Consider the following 16,366-nt stretch of genomic DNA (forward strand, 5'->3'; position numbering starts at 1 on the left):
GGCTTCTCAGTAGTGGGATCCATGTTGCTGTGGCAGCTTGTCACTCATCAAACCACCACTGAGATGGTTATGTATACAGATATAATAAGCAAAAACCAAATTATTCATATTGACTCTGGTATCAACAGGGCCCAGTTGGAAGCCGGGTTTATGTTCCCCACTTGGAGGCAATGAGGCAGTGCAATTAGGCACCCTATTTTTACCAGAAAGTGTCAGCAAGACAGAGACGGGTACTACTCCACCCATCTTCAATGAGAAAGCTAAACAAACACCCACACCTAGCCCTTGCTACCTCACAAGACGACTGCTTCTTTTAGAAAAAGAGGTGAGGGGCACCTGGGTGGCTCAGTCGTTAAGCGTCTGCCTTCAGCTCAGGTCATGATCCCAGGGTCCTGGGATCGAGCCCCACATCGGGCTCTCTGCTCAGCGGGGAGTCTGCTTCTCCCTCTCCCTCTGCCTGCTGCTCTGCCTACCTGTGCTCTCTCTCTGTCAAATAAAATAAACAAAATCTTAAAAAAAAAAAAGAAAAAGAGGTGAAATAAGATCCAAGTCTTATGCTATCCAAAATATTCAGAATACAATTTTAAAAATTACTCATACTAAGAAACAAAAAAAAAAAATCACAATTTGAATGAGAAAAGACAACATATACCAACATCAGGATCGATCAGATACTGGAATTATCTGATCTCAGTTTCCTGGGACTGAGCCCTACATTGGGCTCCATGCCCAACATGGAGTCTGCTTGGGATTTTCTCTCTCCTCTCCCTCTGCCCCTCCCCAAAGCAGCCATTCTCTCTCTCTCTCCCTCTCTCTCTCTCTCTAGTAAATAAATAAATCTTAAAAAAAGAAGCAATTAAAAATTCTCTTTAAATGAAAAAATAGAAAATCTCAGCAAAAAAGACATTATAAAAAGGACCAAATGAAAATTATAGAACTGAAAAATACAACAGCCAAAATAAAAATAAAAACTCACTGAGTTTAACAGTAAAGTGTAAATGACAAATGATAGAATCAGTAAACCTGAGAGCAGGTGAATAGAATTTACTAAACTGAACAACAGGAAGAAAACAGACCACACAAATAAACAGAGCCTCCTGGACTCGTGGAACAATAACAAAAAAAGCTAACGTTGGTATCATCAGAGTCCTAGAAGATGAGAAAGAGAATAAAACTAAAAAAAGAATTTTGAAAAATCATTATTTCCCAGTGTGTTGCTTATTGGGAAAAAGTAATTTAAATGACAACGAATTTCTTGTCTGAAACCGTTCAGGCTAGAAGGAAGTGACACAACATTTTTTAAATACTAAAAGAGAAAAAGAATTAACTGTGAAATTTACATGTGGCAAAAATAATCCTCTGGAGTTCACAGATGAAGGAAAAACCAAGAGAATTTGTCCTTAACACCTACTTTTAATAATTGGCTAAGGAAAGTTCTCTAAAACAGACATGATAACAATAGAAGGTTTGGATCTACAGAAATAAAAAGAGTTACTAGGGTGGGTAAAATTGGGGTAAATATTTTAAACTATTCCTCTAATGATTTTCCTAAGTCGTATTTGATGGTTGAGGCAAAATATATAACACTATCTGATGTGGTGTCTATAAATCTGAAATGCTTAAGACAATTGTATTTCCTAAATGGGAATAAGATTTCTACACCTCACTTGAAGTCATAAAATGTTGATATAAGTAGACTCAGATAAATAATATAGGTAATAGTGTGAAGCTTACAGCAACCACTAAGAAAACAATAAAAATAGATATATTCAAAAACGGTGCAAGTACATCAAGATGGGATCAAGAAAAAGTTCAAGTAACCCACAGGAAAGTAAAAAGAGGGAAAGAGAAGACCAATAAACAGAGAAAACAAATAGAAAACACATAATAAAATGGCAAACATGATATATCAGCATATCAATAATTGCTTTAAATATAAATGGCTTAACTACACTAACTAAAAGATAGAGATAAGTAGAGTAGAAAAAAGACATGATCAAACCATATGCTCCCTAGGAAAAAAAAAACTCAATTCAAAAATGACATAGGTAGGTTGAAAATAAAATGATGGAGAACAATATATCTTGCAAACATTAATCACATTTTGCTCTGTCTATACTTAAAAGTGCAATCCATGGGTCACAGAATTAAGTTTGGTTTTCCAAAGAGATTATACCAGTTTATAATTCCCATCAGTAGTATATAAAAATTTACTATATGTATAATATGTGCACTTGAGAATTATGTTTTCTGGTGTTGGTTTTGTCTTATGCTTTCATCCACTGGCCAAGTTTACTGTGTTGTTTAGGCCTTCAATATTCTTGCATACTTTTGTTTTTGTTTCCTTATTCTCTCAGTTATTAAGACACATCTTTTATTTTATCCCATTATGATAAGAAAGGTATTTTTGCTTAATACTGAATATTAAATAAAAGTCATTATGCCTTCCTGATGGATTCATACCTTTATGATTATGAAATTTCCTTCTCTTGTTCTAGAAATTCTTATTGTCTTAAGGTCTGATATTAATATAGCTATACTAGTTTTCTTTTGCCTAATGTTTGCAAGGTAAAACTTTTTCTATACTTTGACTTTCAAACAACCTGTAACATGATGTTAGAGATGTGTCTGTTTTAAGCAGCATGTAGTTAGGTATATTTTTTCCAGGCTTACAATCTCTGTATTTTCATCTATTCACATTACCCATTTATTTTGATTTTAATTTACAATTCTTCTAATGTTTTATGTTTGTTGTACCAGATTTATGATCCATTTTCTGTTTTCTTGCTTTCTTGGAGCTGATCAAATATTTTATATTCTATTTTTCTTCTATTTCTTGATGATGATCTACTCTTTTACTGTTCTTGCAGTGATTCACTAGAGAATAAAATATGTATTTTTTACTTATTATACTCTAAAATAAATTAGCATTCTTTGCTACTTATCACATAGTGCTGGAACCTCAAAACACATTAATTACAATTATACTATTTGTCATCTTTTATATCATTGTTTTCAAGCTTATTGGTTTTACATGTTTTATATGACTCCCCTCCCCCACTCCAGAGAAAATGACAATGAAGACAATGATGACAATTTGTGCAGATAATATTCACCTATCTTTACTTTCATACCCATTCATTCCTTGTTCCTCACTCTTTCATTTATTTGTATGTTTCAAGCTGAAATAATTTTCTTTCTGCTGAAAAAATTCTTTAGTATTTCTCCTAGTGCAAGTCTGTGTGTGACAAATTCCCTCAGGGTTTGTTTCTCTGAATATATAATTATTTCTTCTTAACCTCTAAATGTTTTTACCCATACTTATTTTGTTAAAGACTTTAAATATACCATCCCTTTTTAAAAAAAAAATAACATTTACTTTGCAGCACAATAAAAAATGTAGGTCTAATTTGCACATAATTTTATATATTACATATTGTTAATAATATTATGTGTATATCAAGACATTGCTATGTATCAATCAGGTTTCGGGGAAAAGAAACCAGAAAATGTTCTGGGTATTTAAGGCAAGAAAAGATTCAATTAACAGAAGTATTAGCTTGCTCAACCAATGAAAGTTCTGGGGGAAAAAAAAGCCAAGAAATGTCTCCCCTACTGCTCAGACTTTCTATTATGTGTCAGTAAGTCAAGAAAGTGCAAAAACCACAGATGATTGTCAGGACAGTAGCCAATATTTCATGTAAAACTTCACATATTTCAAAAGTCATATATTTTCCCACTGCTCTTCTCTAATAATGTGGTTTTCTCCTCTCTTTAACCAATCTTGATCAATCTTAAACAAAAACCTGTCATTGGAATAGTTTAGTTTGAAATCCTTCTAGCAAGAGACTCTGAGAAATGTAGTCTCTAGTCCCTCTGATAAACAGAAGACAATAGAAAGTAAGGAAGAGTATGGGGATGGTCTCAGAAAATCTGGAACTGTAGGGTTCAATTAGACATATAATGTGTTCTTCCAGTTTTCTGGACAAACATCTCTTATTCCAATATGTGTGTCCTATTGAGAACACTGATTTTTGGCAGAAGTTTTGCCTCATTATAGAATAAAAATATATAAGGACATATGTAGGTTTCACCCATAAGGAACTTAAATTCTGTTTCTAGCAAATTAACTAATACATTAGAAGGAAAATGAATATATAAATAAATTGCTAATTGCATGGTTGAATTGAAAAATGAGTTGAAAAATGACACAAGTCTAAATGTGAATAGACAGATCTATTAATATGAATTTGTGAAACAAAGTGCCTATGAATGAACGAACAGGCAGTCTACCATAAGTAATCACTAGAAATGCATAGGTACATTGTATTTGCATGAAAATTTTTTTTCAAAGCCAAGATTATCCATTTTGTGATTTCATTAACTTATCCCATCCACAAATCCACATTCATACATAAAGATTTTTATAATTCTATGTTACACATTTTATAGTTAGATAATACCCCCCAAAAATGTGATAAGGAGTGTCCCATGAAAATCACAGTCTCTAAACAAAAATAGGTTGAGTTAGAGCTTTCTAAATAGACAGAAATTGCTTACAAAAGGCTCCTGATTTGCTGTGAGAATCCTGACACAAATGCAAATTATTCTTGTTTATGAAGGCATCTCTTCCCAACCATAGATTCAAGAAATTTTCAATGCAAATTAGTCTGAAATATGAGGCACAAACTTCCATTGGTTTGTCCCACCTTCTACTGGGTATATATAAAAGCCCATTTGTAGATGGTGACTTTAGAACTCAGAAAACTGATTCATGGCTTCATAACTAAACCTACCACTCTTGTCATAAGGTGCTACCACAGCAACTACTCGGGTGGCCTGGGCTGTGGCTCTCGCTGTGGCTCTGGTGGGTATGGATACAGCTGCCACCTCCCATCTTGCTGTGGCAGATACGCGTCCTATGGATTCTATTGGTCACTTCTACCTGTGTTTCCTGACTTTTTCACTAAAGACTGTCTATTCTCTCTTCTAAAGAGAAATTTCATCCTATGCAACCTGAAAATAAGACAAATAAAACAGAAAAACAACTTTATTAACCAAACTCCCTTGGAATACCTCACAATGTATAGTAACTCTGATATCACATTATCATTATACCTCATTTGTTTACTGTGACATCTTTATGTCATTTTTCAAGAAATTCTATTATCTTAGCATAAACAATGCTGTTTTGCATTTCTTCTTATTTCTGTCTTATGTGTGTATGCCATATGTGTTCAATCATGAGTGTGAAAGAAGGAGAAAGAAATAAAGAGAAAGAGAAATCATTGCACAGGTTTTTTTCCTGCAGGGATGATGTGACCAAAAGACGAGAGCAGACCAACTGCTTCTTTCTGTACTCATGTAAATCTATGCATTGTGCATTCAGGTGATCTGAAGCCATTATATATAGATGTCATTATATATTTTATATATGTGCATATGTATACACATATACAGATATAATACATATATACATAATATATAAAATATATTTGTATATAGAATATATATATAATATATTATGGCATCCACATCCTAGCAGGCTGAAGTCAGCCTCATACCTTGTGTTTTGTTTTGTTTTTTCAGAGTAATTAACAACTTGATTCCCACGAGCACTCTCTTTTGACTGCCTCTGGTCAGTACCAAGTTGGGCAGCATCTCTGGGCTGACTCCACTGATCTCTTCTACCTACAGTTTCAGTCTTTCTTCTTTGGGTCATCGGCACAAGTGTCCACACCACATCCCGAGTGGCTCCTCCCTGTCCAGATGCAATTTAATGAGCACTAACATCATAAGCGATGATGCTTGCAATGTCATTGACATTTATCACCTTATCAAGTTACCAGGAGAGTAAAACTAGCCTATGAAACATAAGATTAAATTCTGATGTAGTAGGGTAAGAGTTTGTTCATTATTTCTCCTATGCAGCTCAATAGGAAACAAGGTTGAGCCGGTACTTCACAAAGCAAGGGTACGTAGAAATGGCTCATACTATGTAAAAAAGATGTTCAAGTGTATTAGGTATCAGGGAAATGCAAAGTGAAATCACTACACACCCACCAGATTAGCTAAAAGAAAAGACAGGCGGTACAACCTGCTGATGAGAACGTGGACCAACAGCTTGTGGAGTTATCAAATAACACGACAACTCTGGAAAACCGTCTGGTAGCCTATCTCCAAAAACTGACCAAATTTGTCCTCTAAAAAACTGCAATTCTAATTCTAGTTTTGCCCCCAACAAACTGCATCTGTGGCAGAATAAATTGTTCTTCATAAAATTTTCACTCATTCCTCCCTGACCTCCATGAGAGGATTCTACTCCCTTTCTCCGTTGTTTTCGGCTTAGCTATGGAACTTGTGTGATCTCAGAGTGGACAGGGTATGCATGGACAAAAGGTATACCCCCACTCCTTGACTTGCTTTCCACAATGGGATTAATGGGCATGTGAGCAGAGGTTGGAAATGTGCTTCCACCATTGGAACTGGACCACTTGAACTCCTGTTTTCTGTAGTGAAAAGGAGATGAATCCATGAGATGCTGGTTCAGGTCGAAGGATCTAACTCACGGCTTTGTGCCAAGACCAGCCTAGTCCAGCCAAACCACAGGTAAGTAGACATAGGGGGGCAAAGTAAATGTTTAATCTCACATAAAACTGTGTTTCCTGCCCATTGGTTATGCAATATTATTGTGGCAATATCTGACTGAGGCATATATAAGTTTACCAACAGATATGTACAAGAATATACATGAAGCAATATTCATAATGATTAAAGTTGGAAAGAAGCCAACTCTCCATCAACAATAAATGGGTAAATAAATTGTGGTATATAATACCAGAGAATGTTATTCAGCAATGAAAATGAACAATTTCTACACACAAAAAAAGTATGACTCTTAAAAATCACACTGGTGAACAAATGAAACCAGGTGAAAATGGTACATAGGGTGTGAGCCCATTTGTACAAAGTATAAAGGTGGTAAAACAGATACATGGTTTCAAAAGGTAGGATGAGAAATGCCCAGGGAGAGGGATGAAGGCAAGAAATGTGAGAATCCCTCTGGGTCCTGCCATTATTCTTTCTCTTGATCTTAATGCTCACTAAATTGGTATGGTTATTTTGTGAAAATTAATCTATTTCTGCACTTAATGATTTATGGTCTTTTCTGTGTGTATTTTGGATTTCAGTAAAAGTGGAATGGCTCTCTGTCAGCTACTTGTAATGCTCAGAAAACCTAAACGTGGAGGCCCATTGTCCCTAAGGAAATGGATGGGTGAATTTATCAGGTACATGATGTGAGGTCAGGTAATTTCTCCTTCATGAACCCACAAACTCATTATGTACTGTGTGAATTGTCAGAGTATGTCTAACTTAAAATGAAGTTTTTGTTAGCAAAAACAAACATCTGGAATATGGCTTTCATGTTTTGTATTATCTCTTTTAACCTGGACATGTTTATGTTACCAAATATAGAAATAGGAAGGTTTGGGTTTGATTTTTTTTTTTTTTTTGGAAATGCAGATTTTTATTTTAGATAAATGCATTTTTAAATCTTAAAATTTTCTTTTTTTTTTTTAAAGGAGGACATTGGGTGTTGTATGTAAGTGATGAATCACTAAATTCTACACCTGAATCTAATATTTCACCGCATGTTAACCAACTGGAATCTAAACAAAAATTTGAAGGATTTGAAATTAGGAGAGAAATCACCTTTTAAAAGTGCATGATAACATTTCTGGCAATCTTGATGTAATAGCAAAATAATCTTTTTTGCATTATGAATCAAGAGGCTCCAAAATTCTTATGCAAATTAGGTCAACACAACCTGTGGTTTTCCCACGACTGAGGGGGTCTGAACAGATGGTGATATTCAATCTAAGCAAACGGATTCCCGGCTCTTCAATTAAACCCGGCACTCCCAACACCACGTGCTACTAGAGAAATTACTCTGGTGGCCTGGGCTGTGACTGTGGTTGATAAGGATACTGGTGCTACCACCCATTTTGTGTGGTAGATACTGGATTCTACTGACAAACTTTCAGAGCATTTCAGCCCCTTGGATGTATCCTCTTAATGTCCTGAACTCTGCCTCCAGAAATTCTAACCTCTTTTCAGACACGGCAAATCCATCTTAATGCCTAAGTGTGAGGTTAGGGGAAGCAGATACAGCTCTTTCTTCTTTATTGACAAAAATCATACAGTGTTTCTTTCAATTAATAGGAAATATCTCCTTTTAATGTTGTATTAACTATTTTACTTCTGTGTAAGGCTTAATTCAATCTTTCTCATGTGCAAAAAGTTTTAACTTCATTTTTAAATTAACTGTCTTTGACCACATTGCTTTTTTTATTTATATTTCTTTTTGTTCTGTTAGTTTTGTGCACATGCAACATGTATATGTGTGTCCTCGTTGATGGATTTAAGTGAGGAAAATCTCATCTTTATTAAACACTTTTTTAAAAATTGTCTTTCAAAAATCAAATATAGAAAAAGACCTTATACAAATATGATTTTGATTGCTATCTTCCAGACAGCACATTCAAAATGGAACATGTATGCTATTTGAAAATATCTATGATACAGATATCAATATCTATTTATTCAAAATTATGCTAAACCATGTTTTATAGTTTCAGAAATGTACTAAAAGAATTCTCTTCCACTTTCTCCAGAGATGGTTAATGGTACTCTAATGATTTTGCAAAATTCCAACATCCTCATACAGTGAGTATGAAAAGAGATGGTATTAGGAACCAGAACTAAATCATATGATTCAGCACTTAGAAAACTGCCCAGCATACATTTGATACTATGTAAATATTTATTAAATGAATGAATTAATAAGGCAGGCAAAACTCATTGTATTTCCATACTATTTTATTAACAAGCACATGACAAAGTAAGAGTACTCAAATATTGCCATTTACCAATCTCCATTATCTTAATTCCAAAGTTAAAATTGTATGAGTCAATAATATTTTTTGTCTCCTCATAAAATCTCTGAGGTAAAGGTTGTCTGATAGGAGCGCGGGCTTCTCTGGAAAGGGGATTTAGGCTATTGTGATAATCACTATTGTCCACCCACCTCTGCTATGCCTATAAATTGAGAGATCAAATGACCAGAAAACTGATCATTTAAATTGAAGGTACTGTTTGGTGAGCACCTTTTGCAAATAATAATAATAATAAATAATAATAATAAGGGACCAATTTTGTTTCATATTGTTTTAAGCAAATGTTTGAAGTGTAAAATCATGCAGAAAAATGCTTAAATTATAAGTAAACAACTAGAGGAACTGTTACAAAATGCAGTCATTATCCTAATCCCAAGGTAATCAATATCCTTTTTTCTAACATTATAGATTAGTTCTGCCTGATTTAAAAACTGATAATACTAAAAGCACAATACGTAGTGTTGCTTATTTTGTTTATTGTCATGTTTGTGAGATTCAAACATACATCTTCAGGTAGAAGATCTTTCCTCATTTCCATAGAATGTTCAATTACGTTAACAGGCAATTGTGTGGGGTTTTTTGTTTTGTTTTTTCTTTGTTTTTTATGTTTTAATGATTACGTTTCATCTGGCAAACATATGTGTGCATTTCTGTGGGATGCATACCCAGAAGTGAAATTTCTGCGTATAGGGTGCGTGCATGCTTACTTCACTCAGCAGGTGAAGTCGGATGGCTTTCCAAAATAATTATTCCAATTCACATCCCTCCTCCTAAGATGTTTCTAGTCCTTCCTCAACCTCGCTAAAGCTGGATATTTCCAGGCATTTTTATTACAGACATTCTAGTGAGGGTCCCCTGGTTGCCATTTAGATACAGTCCTTTTATGAAGTGCTTATCCAAGTTATTTGCCCATTTGTCCCTTGATTGTTTCATGAACACACACTACAAACATCTTCTCTAATTTGGTGGCTTGTTTTTCTCTCTTGTACTGTGATGAGCAGAAGTTCTTAATTCACTGCATTCCAACTTTTTCTATCCTATTTAAGCAATTTTTGCTGTTACAACATTTAATTTTTATTTCACATTTAGATATAAACCTAGCTGAAATTGATTTTTGGACACGATGTAAGATATAGGCAAACATTTTAAATAATATTTTCCGGCGCCAATTATTAAAAAGATTATCTCTCCTCCTTGCACTGAAGGGTACCTTTGGTATCTATCAGGTGATTGCATGTTAACGTTTCTGGACTCTATTTCCTTCAGTGACCTTTTTGCTCAACTTGCCTCAATAGCACACAGTCTTTAGTTACCAAACTTGACTAATAAATCTTGGTATCAGGTAGAGTGAGACTTCCAACTTCGCCCTTTGCAGCGTTGTCTTAGTTATTCTTGCCCCTTGGATTTCTATATAACTTGCAGTCACCTGGTCGATTTTTACCAAAAAAGCAACAACAACAACTAAAAAAGTGTCTGGTATTTTAGTGATACGGCCTCAAATTATACATCAGTTTAGAAAGAATTTCCATCATAAAATAGGAGTTTCCCTGCCCTTAAACTTGGTATATTCCTCGATTTATTTAGATCTTCTCTAATCTCTCTCATTAATGTTTTGTGGAATTTAGTTTATCAGTCTTAAATATATTTTACTGTATTTATTCCTAGATATTTAATGTCTTGTTATGCTATTCTAAAAGATTTATTCCTTAATTTTAATTTTGTTTATTATTTGTTTCCCATTTTCATAAATAAAATTGCTTTTTATCTATTGACCTTGGAGTGCCTGGATGGTCCAGTTGGTTAAGTGATCGACTCTTGATTTTGGCTCAGGTCACAATCTAAAGGGTCTTGAGATTGAGCCCGGTGTCGGGCTCCACGCTGGACATTGAGCTGCTTAAGATTCTCTCTCTCTTTCTGCCTCTTCTGGCTTGCTCTCTCTCTCTCTCAAAAAACAAACCAACAACAACAACAAAAAAAAAAACACCTAATTTATCTACTGACCTTGTGTACAGAAATCTTGGTAACTTCACTTATTAATTTTAATAGCTTATCTAGATATTCCTTTTTATTTTTGTCATCTTTAAATCAGAAAATATTATTTTTTTGTTTGTATAAATGATATTTTTTACTATTTCCTATCTAGTTGATTAGACTGTAACTCTAGGGCTGGATTGTAGAGAGGGCATGCTATCAGTTATCCTCATTTTATTCATCATCCCAGGAAGAACACTTCAAATATGTCACCATTAAGGATGAAGTTTGCTGTCAACAGTTTATAGTACACTTTTTCAGAATAAGAATTTGATCTAGCTCTGGTTTTCTAAAAATCATTATTATTAATTTGGTCTGGAGTTTTATTACATGCTTTCTGTGCATCTTTTGGAATAGTCGTGTGAACTTTCTCTTTTACCCTGTTATCTTGGTCAATCATACTGACTTTGTTTACATTTTCCTTTTTGTTTTTTGTTTGTTTTTTTAGGGAAAGAGAGAGATGGGGAGGGGTAGAGGGAGGAGCAGAGAGAGAATTTTAAGCAGGCTCCATGCCCATCATGGAGCCCAACTGGGGGTTCGATCTCACCACCCTGAGATCATGACCTGAGGTGAAATCAAGAGTTGGTCGCTTAACCGACTGAGCCACTCAGGCGACCCATTTTCCTTTTTTGTTATAAAATAATTTTAAACTTACAGAAAAGTTGCAAAACACCACAGAATACTATTTTATTCCCCAAACTATTTGAAAGTGATTTGCAAACACAATGCCCCATCACCCTGGAATACTCGAAGTAAGCATTCATTTCCCACAAACAGGACATTCTCCTCCATAACTACAAAACAACCATTAAAATCAAGAAAGTAACAGTGAGAATAAGACCACGTTCTAGTTTCACCAACTGCCCAATAATGTCTTTCATATAATACAATTTAATTCAGGATCATATGTTGCATTTAGTTACTATGTCTCATTTGCCTCCTTTAATCTGGGTAATTTTTCAGTGTTTCCTAGATTTTCACAACCTTGACATTTTTAAGGATTACAGACCAGCTGTTTTGAAGAATGTCCCTCAATTTTGGTTTGTGTTTATTCACAGCTAGATTTAGGTTTTGTCTTTTGGGTAGGAATATCACAGAAATGATTCTATATTCTCCCCCATTACATATTATCAGATCATGTGTGATTTTTATTTGTCCCATTCCTAGAAATATTAACCTTCATTATTTGATTATGGCAGTGGCTTCTGGGTTTATCTACTATAAAGATACTCTCTACTACTTTGTAATTAAGAAGTATTTTGTAGGGAATTATTTTGAGGCAATGTAAATATCCCATTTCTTGTCAAGCTTTCACACAGTCTTGGTGCCTTTTGGTGTTTTTTAGCTGAACTGATTATTACTATGATGGGTACCAAATAGTGATTTTTTCAAAATCTATCATCTTTCCTACAATAGTCAGGTGGTATTTCACGATAAGGAAAAACTTTCTTCTTTCCCACTTATTTATACATTTCTTTTATATCCATAAATACACATAAATTCATATTTTATTCAATGGTTATAATATAATCAAATCCTATTGTTATTTAATTATTGCTCAAGCCATGGTTTATTTGGCCAAGAGAATACCCCTCAAGCTACCTTCTGTGTCATTTTGACACATCCTATATGTTCTTATCATGTTTTGAGAATTTCTTTTTGCACAAAAAGATGGTTCAACCTCATGTTTTGACTTTTCTGCTACAATACTGGCATCAACCAATTTTCCAAAGTGCTTTGGCTCCTCTTTCTGAACAAAAACATCTAAAAATTAAGATCTAGACAATAGATGTACTCATTGTTACTGGGAGATGCTATTCCCAGGTCCTCTCAGTAGCCAAGCTAAGGAGCATATGCATACATATATTACATGCAGATACACGTCCACATCTATATTTATGCCATGTCTATCTATATAAATATATTGAAAACCATGCATTCACATTGATACTTGTGATTCCAGGCCAACCTCACAATGTTCATTCTGGTTTTCTGTCTACCATAGTTGTTCACGAGAGCCATTGTCAGTGACTACCATTACCCTTAATCTATGTACTTATTTGATCACTCTGTCAATATGTAACCCATTTTCATTGCTGATGAAATCTCCTACCACAACTTCTATGAAGACACCTTCTTCACCCTATATGTGCTCCAACAACCCACAACAAATAGTCACTAGTGTCTCTGATTCATGTGGATGCCCAACTTATGTTGCTCAGTCTCTAACAACTGTGCAGGACTGGACAAACATTCTCCTCATCTGGATTAGACTCTAGCACCCCAAACTGGGCCTCCCCTGATGTTCTCCATTATGAGATTCTCTCCTAACCCAGGTAGGGCTTCAAGGTTCTGCTCTGGATAGCTACCACTTCCATTGTTCCTCTCTTACTCTCCTCAATTACTGCCATCCTGCAATGGGCTGTCCCCACCCCTGTCCTTCTCCCTAAAGAGCCTCCATGTTCCACTCAGGTCCTGTTCTACCACACTAGGACCTATGGATGACATCTTACCCTGCTCAGGCTCCATAATCCATTCCAGCCCATTGTTACCTCCATCCAACTCATAAACACCCTGCTCCTACAGCTCATTTCTCCAGCCAAATATTAAGCTATATATTTCACTTTTCCTTGGTCTTCATAACTTCCTGAATTTCCATGTTTCTATTTGGGATCATTCTTCTGCTGGAAGAAAGCTCTTTAGTATTTCTTAATGCAGGTCTCATGGCCACTTTTCTCTGGAAAGACATCTTTATTTTATATTAAAGTTTGAAGGATACTTTCACTAGATATAGGATTATAAGCTGGTAGGATTTTTTCTCCATGATTACCATGAAGGAGCTTGATCTTTTAAAACCAGGAAGGAGAAATTTACTTTTTGACACAATAAAATTGCATGTTGAAATAATTCACACATATATTGTATGTTATCTTCCTGAGTGAGGCCTTGTACAAATGCCTGCACTATAAGGTATATCTTTCAGGGTTTGCTTAAGGAAATAGAAACTCTTTTGTGTAGCTTAAGCATTTTTAGGAAAGAGTCCAGACTTTACACAAATAAGATATTATTCTAAGCATCACTGACACATAAATGACTGCCAGTAAGAATTGGTACTGGGCCAGTGATTTGTGAGATTATTTTTAAGTAGCCCAGCATGGAGCCCAATGGGGGTCTCGAACTCACAACCCTGAGATCAAGACCTCAGCTGATATCAAGAGTTAGACATTTAACCAACTGCACCACCCAGGCACCCCAGTTTGTGTGTTTTCTTTATGCCCAGCATGGAGCCACGCCCAGCATGGAGCCCAGTGGGGGTCTCGAACTCACAACCCTGAGATCAAGACCTAAGCTGATATCAAGAGTTAGACATTTAACCAACTTTACCATCCAGGTACCCCAGTTTGTGTGGTTTTCTTTACTGAGGTCATTCTACTTCTGGTGAGCAACTGACCAGGCAAGGGAAATCCCGGGTCCAGAGAGGGGAGAGTTAGAAAAATCTCATACCTGTACTTACACGTGAATGATTCTTCATCAGTATCCCAATTTTGGATTTTGGCAATAGTGTGACATACAAATTCACTAAGTTGGATATCCCCCCAAAAGATTTAATTAATATATTTAAAGGGAAATTAATAAAAAGGTAAACAGCAAATTGCATGATTCAAGAGTAAAATCACCTAGACCAAGGTAAGAATACTGAATAATGACAAATTTCAAGGTGAAAGAAGAGGTGGCATTAAAACAATAAAGGAATATATAAGCAGCCATTTTATTGTACATAATCACTGGAAACTCCTATCTAGGGGCAATAATTGTTTATTCCTAAAAAATCAAATAGGTAATTTAGCAGTTTTGTGTCTTCATTAATCTCTCCAACTCATGAACCCATATACCCACATAGAGACATCATAACTTCTAACCACACATTTCATCATGAGATGAAAAGTAAAATAACAAAAAAAAGAATCATTAAGGACAGGGGGAAAAATGAGCTTCCCATGCAAACTTGTCATAGACCTTAAACTAACAAAAACATAGTAAGTAAAGCATTCCAAATATAAAAAATGTTGCTTGTTAAAGGCATTGACTTTGATTGTGGGAATCCTAACACAACAGCAAAGGATTCTCAGTTATGAGGGCTTCTTTCTGAAAGTTTAAAATGCAAATTAATGTAAAATATGAGGCTCACTCTGGCCTGTGGTTTGCCACCCCATGAAGGAGGGTATATAAAAAGCCCAGGACAGATGTTACCATACACACTGAGAAAATCGATAACGTGCTCTTCAACTGAACCTTCCATTCTCAACGCCATGTGCTATTACAGCAACTACTACAGTGGCCTGGGCTGTGGCTACCATGGCGGGTATGGATATGGTTGCTGCCACCCATCTTGCTATGGCAGATACTGGTCCTATGGAGTCTACTGAGAAACTTCTAGAGTTATTTGTTCTGCAGAACTCCTCCTCCTGTGCTTTCCAATTTTCCTTCCAGTGTTCTTCTTATAAGTAATTTATTTCTCTTTCCAACAGCAAAAATTTTATCAAGACTACTTCAACTTTAGCATACTACAAATTCAGCATGCTTCAACTTGATTGACCAAAGTCACATGTAATACCTCACAATTCATAAAAATGTTTATGTTTGATATTGTATTCCTTCTTCCTTCATTTTCACTTAACAATTTTGATGTGAGAAAGTTTTTAAGTTGATGTTTCAATAAATTTTCTCATTCGTTGCAAAATGCTTCCTGTTTATATTCAATTCTCTCTACCATGCATATGTGTGCATGAGGGTGTATATATTTCATTTAAGGACACCTGGGGAAAAACGGGGATCTTTACAGATATTGTAGCCACACATCAAGAGAACCTGGGTGGTAAAATAATGATGCTGTTTAAAATGCTTTTGCTCATCAGGTAAGAGGAAAGCTCTGTTCAGCAGCAGTATAAAATGCAAGGCTCAGATCGGTTCCGTCCCTCATTCAACTTTTTGATCACTCTGGAAATTAAGGACATGTGGTTTGTATAGATTTTGCTTGGCAAAACCTCTTCAGTTAAAAATAGATTAATGAATAAAATTACTTTTTTATACCTGTTAAAAATACTAATAAGTCATCAGTATACATATATAAAACAGATTACCTGAAGGATGCTCTATAGATACTCTTCTGTAGCTAGACTTCACTCAATCACTGTGTTCATTTTTCCTCACCAACGCTTCTTGTTCCCTCTGCCTGACTCCATGCTGAACAATATCAAACAAGTAAACTGTTGCATTTACCTTAAGAAAATCTTAAAGCAGAGTCTTGTCTACCTGCTGATTGAGACTCTGCATAAGTAAAATTTTCTATTTGCACAGAGCAGCTCTGCTCTCAAGTG

At 35.3% G+C, this 16,366-nt stretch overlaps 1 protein-coding gene across 1 annotated transcript in view; it reads left to right on the top strand.

Annotated features, from left to right (window-relative positions):
- The window catches only part of LOC113915833 (keratin-associated protein 6-5-like), a 30,268-nt gene extending 14,853 nt beyond the window's left edge, over positions 1–15,415 (top strand). The window contains exon 2 of the mRNA XM_035722525.1: positions 15,313–15,415. Coding sequence (XP_035578418.1) covers positions 15,313–15,415 — 103 coding nt within the window. The remainder of the gene's footprint in view (positions 1–15,312) is intronic.
- The last annotated feature ends 951 nt before the right edge of the window (positions 15,416–16,366 follow it).

This window comes from Zalophus californianus, chromosome 1 (genome assembly GCF_009762305.2).
Source record: "Zalophus californianus isolate mZalCal1 chromosome 1, mZalCal1.pri.v2, whole genome shotgun sequence".
Classification (NCBI taxonomy): domain Eukaryota; kingdom Metazoa; phylum Chordata; class Mammalia; order Carnivora; family Otariidae; genus Zalophus; species Zalophus californianus.